Source organism: Anopheles darlingi, chromosome 2, assembly GCF_943734745.1.
Source record: "Anopheles darlingi chromosome 2, idAnoDarlMG_H_01, whole genome shotgun sequence".
Classification (NCBI taxonomy): domain Eukaryota; kingdom Metazoa; phylum Arthropoda; class Insecta; order Diptera; family Culicidae; genus Anopheles; species Anopheles darlingi.
In genome coordinates, this window is record NC_064874.1 from 59,067,783 (window position 1) to 59,079,230 (window position 11,448).

At 42.1% G+C, this 11,448-nt stretch overlaps 1 protein-coding gene across 1 annotated transcript; it reads right to left on the bottom strand.

Annotated features, from left to right (window-relative positions):
- Positions 1 to 3,350: 3,350 nt before the first annotated feature.
- Positions 3,351 to 9,432, bottom strand: LOC125949904 (vascular endothelial growth factor receptor 2-like). The gene is made up of 13 exons (XM_049677382.1): positions 9,007 to 9,432; positions 8,299 to 8,471; positions 7,890 to 8,228; positions 7,693 to 7,819; positions 7,409 to 7,566; positions 6,838 to 7,345; positions 6,596 to 6,771; positions 5,722 to 6,493; positions 5,169 to 5,645; positions 4,957 to 5,107; positions 4,075 to 4,885; positions 3,867 to 4,020; positions 3,351 to 3,797 (listed from the first exon to the last, which is right to left on the bottom strand). The coding sequence occupies exons 1-13, from the start codon at positions 9,083 to 9,085 to the stop codon at positions 3,505 to 3,507; spliced, it is 4,218 nt and encodes a 1,405-aa protein (XP_049533339.1). The 5' UTR covers positions 9,086 to 9,432; the 3' UTR covers positions 3,351 to 3,504.
- Between the last annotated feature and the right edge of the window lie 2,016 nt (positions 9,433 to 11,448).

The window sequence follows — 11,448 nt, forward strand, 5'->3', positions numbered from 1 at the left end:
CCCCAGTCTTGTCCAGTTCCTATCGGGACATGGGTATTTCAGGAAGTATCTCCACCATATACAGCGTGCGCCGTCGCCGGACTGCTCAACCTGCGTGGGCGTTGTTGAGTCCCCAGAGCATGTCTTGTTTGTCTGCCCTAGGTTTGAAGAGGCCAGGACAGAGATGGACGCAGCTCTAGGAGGAGGGGTAAGGGTAGAGAACGTAGTGCAGCGGATGTGTGAGAGCAGGGAGGCTTTCGACACCGCTAGCAGCTGCGTTGGCCGCATAATGGAGAGGCTACGCGTGGAATGGCGGGAATTCCAGCGCTCTCAGGCCGCTGGCGAGGACCAGCAACAAATGCAGAGGTAAAAGGGAAAACAAGCGGATGTTCCTCGGACATCCGCCTGGGCTTTTCGGCGACCCGCGCCGACCTTGAGACCCACTGTGGCTGGGGGAAAGCCTGTGCCTTGGCGCAACCTTTAGGTGCTTAGGCACGGTCCGTCTTAGTTTTGGGAGGAACGTTTTCGGGAGTGACGAGTATGTAAGGTGGTTTGAACAACGTCACTCCAAAAAATATAGTCGTTTCAGACCGGTGTTTTCGCGGTGCAAGTGCCTCGGCACTGCCACCCTCGCTGCGAGTCATCTCGAAAGAGGCATACAGCAGCAGGGTGGTAACGGGAAACCAAGCTAGTGGTTTAGTGGGTGAGAGTCCCACACTGTTCCTGAGGACCTTCCTCAGGTTCGTACATTAGTATTCCATCTAGTTTGTTAAACGAATAAAAAAAAAAAAAAAAAAAAAACGCACCCCTCTTCCGGAAAACATAAACAAGATCAGCAAAAGAGGTGGAAAACAGGGTATTGGTAGCAGTAACGGGGTAAGCAACGATATTGCGGATGCCAACAATAAATCCGAGAACACTGTGGAGGCTGCGATAAATGAGAAGCGCTATTGGTATAAATGGAACTCTCGGCCATCCTTCAAAGACTTTAAGAGACGATTCAGTGCGATGTTAACGGAGGAGTTTCGAGCTGTAAGTAACTACTTGAGATTGACCTCAGCTTGTTGCTACAATAGATTTCAACCTCAATCCATTGCAGCACTATTTGGAACTCAATGAACCAAACTTGGAGATGAACGCAGAGACAATCAAACAAGGGGCGACAGACTCTGCGGGGAGCCGCAAATCACCGAAACAGGAGGATCCTCCAGTACCAAACCAAGAGCACGGTATAGTTCGCTACAGCAGTGTTGAATTATCAATTTCCTTAAATTTGACTTGCTTTCAGTTTCAGAAATAAGAGAGGTCATAGGCTATCTTAAAATGTCGGGGGAAAAACCGCCAGTTCCCAGTCCAAATATTCGCGATGTGCATCTACCCAGTAGCAGCAAGCACCGTGAGAAGCTCACAACGGAAATTCCAATGTTGAATACCATCCGTCCAACGCCAGTAACTCATGATCTTTTAGACGGAGAACAAAAAATAATCATTCCTAAAGGGGGGCCTCCTCTCATTACCGACCGTACCACTCTGTAATGGAAACCACTGTTTCCGTTTTAATCTGAGCGGGCCAGAATCGTTGATGCAAAAAGAATAAAGCTTAATAACGCTATTCCCTATTAAGGACTGAGCCACGTTTATTAATTTCTATTTCATTGTTCCATTGTAACAAATATTTCTATTCCATTATATAAGAAATCTTCCTTGGGCATCGTTATATCGGAAATCGTCCGTGACAAGGGACCGCATTTGTTGTCAGTGTTCGTGGTAGGGTCGTTTCACTGCTACCGATAATCATAAGCCCAGCCAGTGATTCGGATTGTAGAGCATTGAGAGCGGAGATGGGGTTACCGACTGTATCGAAGATGCCACCAATCAATAAAACAGTATCGCTACACAGAAGTCAGAAAATAAACAGTTTTTCATAATATGACAAGTAGAAGAGGAAATGCTTCTGCAACGAGCGATCTTAGTTGACCACAGCAACTACTACTGTGTCCAAAAAGTAAGGTCACACGGGGTCCAAATTGTTCGCGTTAAGAGATATCTTTAATTTTGTTTTTTTATAGGTTGTCAGCACTGTTATTGAAAATGAAATTTCATTATCGTGGATGTCTGGAGTGTGGCTTGAGGTAGCTCGTCATAAAACCGAGGTAATGCTTGTTTGTGGCCAACAGGCCGTCCAAGAGGTATCGATTAAGATCGATAATCTAGTGGTTCGGTCTCAGGAAGCGATCAGGTACCTCGGGGTGATGGTAGATTGCAGGCTTACCTTCGGCAGCTACGTTGATCATGCTACCACTAAGGCGCGTGGGGCCCTTTCTGCCATTATGCGTGGAGCGGGAGGCATCAGTTGTTCGAGGAGGAGGCTACTAGCCAGCGTAGTCACCTCGGTACTGCGTTACGCGGGTCCTGCATGGGCAGAGGCTCTGTCGACAAAGCGGAATCTGGTCGAGCTAAACCGCATCCACCGGCTTACTGGGATTAGGGTTGCGGGTGCCTTCTGAACCGTATCCTTCGCGGCCATTAGTGTGATTACCGGTATGATCCCCGTTGGGATCCTCATCGACGAGGACAGGGTCGTGGAACGGCGGGCATTTGAACGGAGGCGAGACGCAGGTCGCTGCAGCGCTGGCAGCGAGAGTGCGAAAATGTGCGCCGTCGCCGGACTGCTCAACCTGCGTGGGCGTTGTTGAGTCCCCAGAGCATGTCTTGCTCGTCAGGTTTGAAGAGGCCAGGACAGAGATGGACGCAGCTCTAGGAGGAGGGGTAAGGGTTGAAAACGTAGTGCAGCGGATGTGTGAGAGCAGGAAGGCTTTCGACACCATTAGCATCTGCGTTGGCCGCATAAAGAAGAGGCTACGCGTGGAATGGCGGGAATTCCAGCGCTCTCAGGCCGCTGGCGAGGACCAGCAACAAATGCAGAGGTAAAAGGGAAAACAAGCGGATGTTCCTCGGACATCCGCGTGGGCTTTTCGGCGACCCGCGCCGACCTTGAGACCCACTGTGGCTGGGGGAAAGCCTGTGCCTTGGCGCAACCTTTAGGTGCTTAGGCACGGTCCGTCTTAGATTTGGCAGGAACATTTTTGGGAGTGACGAGTATGTAGGGTGGTTTGAACAACGTCACTTCAAAAAATATAGTCGTTTCAGACCTGTGTTTTCGCGGTGCAAGTGCCTCGGCACTGCCACCCTCGCTGCGAGTCATCTCGAAAGAGGCATACAGCAGCAGGGTGGTAACGGGAAACCAAGCTAGTGGTTTAGTGGGTGAGAGTCCCACACTGCTCCTGAGGACTTTCTTCAGGTTCGTACATTAGTATTGCATCTAGTTTGTCAAACGAAGAAAACAAAAAAAACACTCGTAGTATGAGCATAATTCGCCGAGTAGTATTTTTCATAATTTTATGGTTACATTTTCGGTAGTAGCTCATTGTAGAGCAGATCGATTGATCATATATTAATTAATTATTCTGCACTTCACTATTCATCATCACAAGCCTTCTGAATCAAAGCATTTAACTAGTGATTTCAGTCATCTTTAGTGAATGTAATGTACCCAGGATTACTGACGGCATACATAGGACACATTTTGGATGACTCGCCCTCATCATCATCAGATGCCTCTGATTCGAAAGGTTCGGGAGTGCGGCTGCTGCAACTTGGTGGCATCGTAGACAGTTGCATACATTCTTTACTGACCATCTCACTCGTTGTTGAAAGTTCAATCATTTCTCCTGTCATACTTTTTCTGATTTCACTGGTTCGATTCGCCCCATTACATGTCATGTTGAGAAAATTTTCATAATTATGCTGCGGAGTATCTGAAAAACGATGAAATTGTGCGTGTAAAGCTGCACATAGCATCTTTTATCAAAACAAGTAACACTTACCAGGAGTGTCGGTAGAAGCCGCGATGTTCACATAATCTGGAGGAGATCCAATCAATTTATCCGTAGCTCCAATATTAGCCAAATAGTCTTTGACACCACGTTTAATTTTCTCTGCATTCAACGCTACGTACGGCTCATTGAGTTTCGATAAGTGCTACAATGATTGAAAATTAGGGAGATGATCTATCGAATCCTTTAAACTACTCACCTCTCGTATTTCGTCTGGCAACATGGCATTGAATTGCTGTTTCAGCTCCTGAAACGAAGGTCGAGAGTCTGGTGTTTCATTCCAGCAGGGAAGCATGATATCATAAATGGCCTGGTTTGCATAACGTGGCTTTTCTAAGCGATATCCTTCCAATAACTTGTTGTACAGCTCTTCATTGGCGTCCATTCCTGGATATGGTGATTTGGCCAACGAAAAGAGTTCCCATAAGAAGACACCATAGGCCCACACGTCCGAGTATGTGCTGAACACATGATCGCTTATACATTCCAGCGCAAGCCATTTGAATGGCAATAGTGCCTCCTGCTTCTTCTTGTATTTATCGCATTTATACATCGATCGTGCGAGACCGAAATCGCATATCTTCACAACGTTGTCGTGGCACACTAGCACGTTTCGGGCAGCAAGATCACCGTGCAGAACGTTTCGCGATGCAAGATACTCCATTCCGCTTGCGACCTGGACTGCCCAACAAATCAGATCAGTCGTATTGACGGATCTTATTGGCTCTTCCTTGTTCATTGGAACAATAGGCTCTACATCTTCAGTTCGTCCATCCATGCTCGTATACTCCCCAACGCAATCAGATGTCTTCATGGATATTGCCGAAGCTTTTGTATTCTTCCGCCCACTCATTTCCATGTACTGCAAATCGGAGCTTCGGTGTTCTACATTTTTAGTATCTGATCGCTTTCTCTGATACACTTGTTGTGATGATTCGCCTTGCGCATGATCCCGCGTTGCGACAATATTTTTGGTGCCAAAGTACAGCTTTACATATTTCAATCCATGACTGGATAAACAGAATGATTCCGTATCAATTAGATCAGACAAAATGATAAAATATTAAACCATGCGCCTTACCTATTGTAAAGGTTACCTGACTCTGACCGACGTAGCCGGTTTATCTCTCCCGTTTCTGGAATGATTTGGTTGATAAAGTGTGGCCGACATTTCAATAAAAAGTCTTGAACACTGCCCAGTGGACAAAATTCGACGATAACCATCAGTTTTCCTATAAAAAATCTAGTATTAGCTCAAATTGCCTTACTTCCTGATGACGGTTTCCAACCTACGTTTGCTAATGTTTTTAGTAACTGCACCAAGTAAGTTGACAACATTCACATGCTGGCCTAAATGAATCATTATCTTGAGTTCCGTAACAAGCGCCAGGATAGCCTCATTGTCGGCTTGCTTTTTAACCATTTTCACAGCCACTGTTGTTTCATTCTCGTGTTCCTTTATACCAATGGCCTTTGCTTTCATCACCACACCATACGCACCAGCGCCAAGCTGTTCTAAAAGCACAAGACTTTCTAACGGGAACTCATAATCCGCATTGTACGGCAGGAGATCAGCCTGCTCGTTTAGCGCCAAAGCAGGATTGTAACAGTCCAGGTTTCCTTCCTCAAAGTATGCCAAACCGGCCTCCTTCATGGCTTCCACCTCCTTTTTCTTTTTGTAATAGAAATGAATAAACAGTACTACTGCTGCTATCAACAGAAGGAGCAGAGATACGATGGAAAATATCATAAACTCTTTTAACCAAGCAGCTGTAAAGAGAACGAAAAGGTCCTGAAATAAGATATACTGCTTTGATCACGACGAATCTATAAATGTTTAACTTACGGCGTATGTTCACCTTCCAGGACTTCGAGACAACCTTCATCTTGTTCTCTGCTGTACACTTATACTCCCCAGTATCGTTGTACTGCAATTTGGCGACGGTGAGCACACTGCGATTCTTTTGCTTCTTTATAGTTATGTTTTTGTCATTCTTTTCTGGAATGAGCTCTTCTTCGCCTGAATCATAAACCTTGACCCATGTGACTTGAGGCTCGGGAACTCCACCGATATTGCAAACTAGCTCAATTGGACTATCCAAATCATATGAAAAACTTTCAACACTCAAATGGTTTTCTATTGTCGCTGCTTTTGGCGTATAAATCGTCAAATTGAAATCGTAACGTTTAGTTGTTCCATTTCGATTCTCCACAAAACATGAAATGTTACCGGAATCTCCTAGAGTAGCATTTTCGATGATGAAATTTGCCTCCCACACATATGATGGACTCTCAACGTAGCTGACATTTGAAGCCCATATCCGTTTGGATTCGTTCAGCTTTTTACCCTTGTACTCAAAAAATGTCTCATTGGTATAATAGTAAACCACAGCTGAACAAGAAATCGTTATGTTGTCTCCGATGGTCGCTGTCGTTTGAGGATGTACGAGCTTCAAGGTGACTCTCTCTATTATCTGATCGCTAACAAGCAAATCTGCTCGGGCAGTTGCATTTCCTTCGGAATTTTGAGCCGCACAGTAGACCACTCCTGACTGATTCGCTATTTTGATATAGACGCGCGATGTTGAAATCAACGTATCCTTCCGCTCGTTCTCAGTCTATGTCCATAATCAAACGCAACCAGTATTGGTATAAGTATAAGTAAAAAGGCAAAAGCAAGACAAGCTATTATCATTAACAAACTATTAAATTATCATTACCTCATTCCACCCTGTTGACCGTGTCTCCTCTATCGAACAGTTCTGCCAAGGGACATCATCGCAAGGTTTAAACCAAAGCTGTATCTCTGGCAAAGGGTAACCTGTACTACTGCATACATATTGGACAGTTTCGTTCGGTCCCGCTTCAATACTAGTCAGCTCCACCGTTGGCTTAGCTGTAAAACGTAAAACTAAGTGTAACTAGTTCATTCTATACTCTCAATTCATAGATCAAAACTCACCGTATGCGAAAACCGATACATTGCAGCGTTTTGATGCGTCTCCAGCATGGACAGTAACGCTGTACACATCCGTATCATGGACCGTCGGTTCGAGTATCGTTAGTCTGATATTGTATTTCGATTTCTTCAACACATATCTCGTGTTTTCAGTTTTTTTAATTATTAATTCTTCATTATTTTTGAACCAAGTATACGAAATATTTCGAGGATATGATCGATACTGTACGGATATTTCAATGGGTTTCCATATGTTAGTGTCATTTTGCTTCCAGTTAATAATTCCGGTTTTGGTCTTTTCCATTAGCTTCACATAGTCTTTACCAGATTGGCGAACGTACAAATTGTAACTATCATATAGAAAGTTATCATCTGTTGATATTTCGCATCGATAGTTTCCGTCGTCCTCGTACGAAACCTTTTCTATAAAAAGCTCCTGTGTTGCAAGATACTCATCCGTTTCCGTCGAGTTCTTCATCACATCTAGGCGACGAATTTTAATTCTTTCGTCCTGAAATATCAGTAGAGAGTGCCGTTATAAGTGAATGACATAAGCAAATGCTCTGATAGCTACCTTTCTGATGTGTCGACTATATGGAGGAACTTTCCATCTGATCTCAGGGACATGCCACTCATACAGGAAACTGCAAGTTAGCGTGAGGGATGATTCAAGGTATATAGTCCTATTTTCCATTCCTTTCATTGAAGAAACCAGCAGCTTTCGCCTTACAGCTTTCAAATGATGAATTTGTTAAATTATAACCTTTTATCTTATAATTCATAAACAGTACAGTTACACTCCCATCTGTTTTTGTGCAGAAATGTCATAAGAACTACTTCTAACAAACATACACTCACCTCTAAATAAGTACATTTTGTAGATTATTTTGTTGTTAAATTTGCAGTATAACTGTAATCTCTTAGGCTTGAACTCATCATAGTGCAGTATAAATCCCTTGGTTGGATCAGTGATATTAAAACAAATCTGAGGAGTAAAAGCAATAATACGAGAGATCCTATGATCATTTCGAGTGGCACAGACCATCCATACTTACGTTCGGCTTATCATCGGTGCAGAGTCTCGGGTAAATCCCAGGCTGCGATGGTTTGCAGGGAAAAGAAACATTTTCGTGGGGATAAACAATGAAGGTAAGCCCTCCGTTTAAAGGCACCAAATTCTGCTGTGTGTCATTCACGTATACATATAGAGTAACTGCCGAATTTTCGGTTACCAATGCGTCTAACAGTATTTTCTGCCTCTCTGGCCAAGCCGCAGAATTCACGCAATAATATCGGCCAACACTTGCAGCTGATGTATTTCTAATATGAAGCACGCTTCTGTACGGTCTATACGCATTTTCCGAAATGATTTCCGTGGTGGTTACATTTGGCTCCTGTCAATTTATGCAGATGTCATATGAAACAGGTATTTTAATGGACATTATGCTAATGTAATGCCTTTACCCAATCGTACGATGCTTCAAAATACGTCCAAATTATGGGTTGATCAGATGTACAGGTGATGTTCCAAGTTATACCAAACTCAAGCACTACATAACCAACTGTTAGATTTGTAGTTTCGTCATGTGGAACTATTTCTGGTTCGTTATCCTCGACAACAAAAATATCATCAGCAGCTGGAAATAAAGTGACGCGTTTTGTAATCCACGTTATCAATGATTTTGATACGAGCAAAGGCCATTTGATCGACAATGAACTTTTCCAAGTGATAATGACTTTGAGTAATCCACTTTTTTGCATGAAAAGCAGCAAGTTTCTTTCCAACCCCTTTAACCCGCCATGAAGTACTATAAAAAATCTTAATATGTTTTAACCGAAAAAGGAGCAAGGAGAGAATCAAACTGTACATATTTTACTAGTAAACATAAATATTGAGAAACAATAACAAAGAGTAACAAAAATATACATGATTTTTCCCTCGGTTTCCTTTTAGCACATATTTTTTTAAACATTTATGTTTCTGCCATTCACAGACACGTATATACAAAAAAAAGACTTTAAAAAAATGCAAAGTAAGGTAAAGGTAAGATCGCTTATATAAAATGAAAAGTGAGTCCGGATTCTACATGAGTCAAGCATTTATTGAACGTCCTTTTACATTTCCCTCAATAATATTGTAGCACTATAAAATATTATATTATATTACTTTACCTTTCACGACCAACGTTTGGATCACAACGGTTAGTACGGCAATTAAAAGTGAAAACCTAAAAATTATTCGTACCATCATATCGCCGTCCTATGAACTACTTCGTCAAAACCTTATGATACTCTGTAGCCCGTCCTACACTCCACTAAGATTTGAAGGATTTTTCTACATTGAATTAATTAAATAAATTTTTGCACATACAACACTGCTTTGTTTAAGTTAAGTGTTAAAAGTAATGTTAAAAATCACTTGTTTTCTCTGTAAAAGTTGTTCTATTTATACATGGTATGAATTAGGGTTCCTAGTCGTAACTTTCCACGGACTTGCACGAAAATCAAACGAATTGAATATTTAAACGACAAATAGTAGAGGAACTACATCGTCGCACAATTTTTCGAGTACATTCACTATATCACTTGTCGGATTGACGGTTTGTAAAAGACTGTTTCAGTTAATTTCTGAAATTGACCAGTGCCTGCATTCGCAAACTCCGAGCATATTACTCAGCCTAGAATGGGTAGCCGATATCATATTGCAGTAGCAAACTATAGATTTGCAAGTATCACAAGGGGTGCATGAAATACATCATAAAAGATTGGAACACTACAAAATCATCCGTTCGTCACATATTGGTCAAGAGAAAAAGAAACTGGAAAAAGTTAACGGCAGCCATGCCTCGTGAGTGTAACAATGTGAGAACGATAACCAAGGCGCAAATAACGAAACAATAGCTCATACTCAATAGCGAGGAATGGGTAAAATGTAAACTTTGTTTCATTTCAAATAACTTTTCATTTACTTATTTTCCAGTAACTACATCTCACTTAGGAGGTTTATATATTTTTTTCATTTGCAATGAAGTGTTGTTTCCGATCCGAAAGGGCAAATCCATTATTGACATCATACTTTCACTCCACAACCTGGACCCACTAGTAACAATAATACAGTAATAGAAAACCTATAATGAATAAAGACTTGTTTCGACATTTGTGCCGAAGATCAATGCGTAATATAAAAATAAACCAATAACCAAAACATGGTCCGTGATGAAGCCAATGAATATCGAGTTAACAAAACCAGGGTATGTTGGTGGCTGCGATGTCGGCGGCACCGTCAACGGTGATAGCGTAGCGGGAACTCTCTCCAATGGAAACGACGGCGATAGTAGAGTTGTTCGACCCTCGACGTATCGTGCTAGACTTCCCTATCCCAACGAAGTTCGCAATACCGTTATCATCTCGTATAACGCAGGAGCAGAACCCTTTTGGTTTCCTTCGGTTGATGCTGAGCTATATCAACATTTCTGCTGTTCGCATATTACTCACACGTACCGATCGAGTGTGTACTCATGATACTTATTCAGCTACACATGCAAATAGAACCACGGAAAAAATGGTCTGTTCCACTAATACAACATTACACTGTTTCACAAGTTTTTTTCGAATCGTAAGACACCATTCTAACATAATCAATCTAACGCTCGTATTTTTTTTAAAAAAATTTTAGTTATGCTACAAATTCAATCATGGCTATAATACAATAAGTCTTACCAGAGGTTTCATTCGAGTTCACAGATTATCATTCTAGAGAAACTGATGCCATTATGTTATTAGTGATCAAAAGTAAACCAAATCATTGATCAGATTCGATAGTTTAGTTTTTTAGTATAGATTTACCACCAGACACCGACTTGATAAACGGCCTTATTTGTATATAAATCCGGATCATTATCAACTTCATGACTTGTCCGAAAAGAGAAATTAATCAACGGCAGCAACATATTTATCAACGGTTGGTCATCCACCAATCGATTAGGGATGTCCGAGACTTCAGGACTTTTGTTGCACGCCCGCACGAAAAGCAGCAAAAACCAATAGGAAGGAAACTGTCAGCTTCATTATGGGATAATGAAGCGTTCGTTGTGACACCGAGGCAATTACAAATCGAGTGAAAACTGTGAACCAATCGTGTTTGAAAAGACATCATACATGTAAACAACGTAAGTACCTTACATACAATCACGTTAAAAATCATTCCGAGAACAAACATTCTCAGGGGTGCCATAAAACCAACCACGAGCAAATCAGTCATATCGGTCCTGTTTGAAGTGTAACTGTTTGAAAGGGAGCCTTTTTTTAAAGGGAGCGTGGTTTTTGGCGATCAGTCAGCATCCTTCATACATGCTGCATAAAATAAGTTACATGGGTTATCTACGCAACGAAAGGTAGTGATAGCTTTTGTTTGAATTTAGGTGAGTAAAGATCGGATAGAGAAACAGTTACTTACTCTGACGTGCTGCGCCATTATTGTCTCCTATTCCTATTTAACAATCAGCTTTGTAGACGTCTAGGCAAGTCATGATCACTACTACTTGTAACCTTGAACCAAATGACGAGTTTCATATCACTTCATACAGGTAGCTACATACTGGGCCTATTTGCGAC

Excerpts from the sequence above, each read along its gene's own strand:
- LOC125949904 (XM_049677382.1), bottom strand. The coding sequence starts at position 9,085 with ATGATGGTACGAATAATTTTTAGGTTTTCACTTTTAATTGCCGTACTA. Across the intron at positions 7,567-7,692 it reads CAAAATGTACTTATTTAGAG|CTGTAAGGCGAAAGCTGCTG; the intron begins GTGAGTGTATGT and ends ATCATTTGAAAG. Across the intron at positions 5,646-5,721 it reads CTGGAAGGTGAACATACGCC|CTGCTTGGTTAAAAGAGTTT; the intron begins GTAAGTTAAACA and ends TTCTCTTTACAG.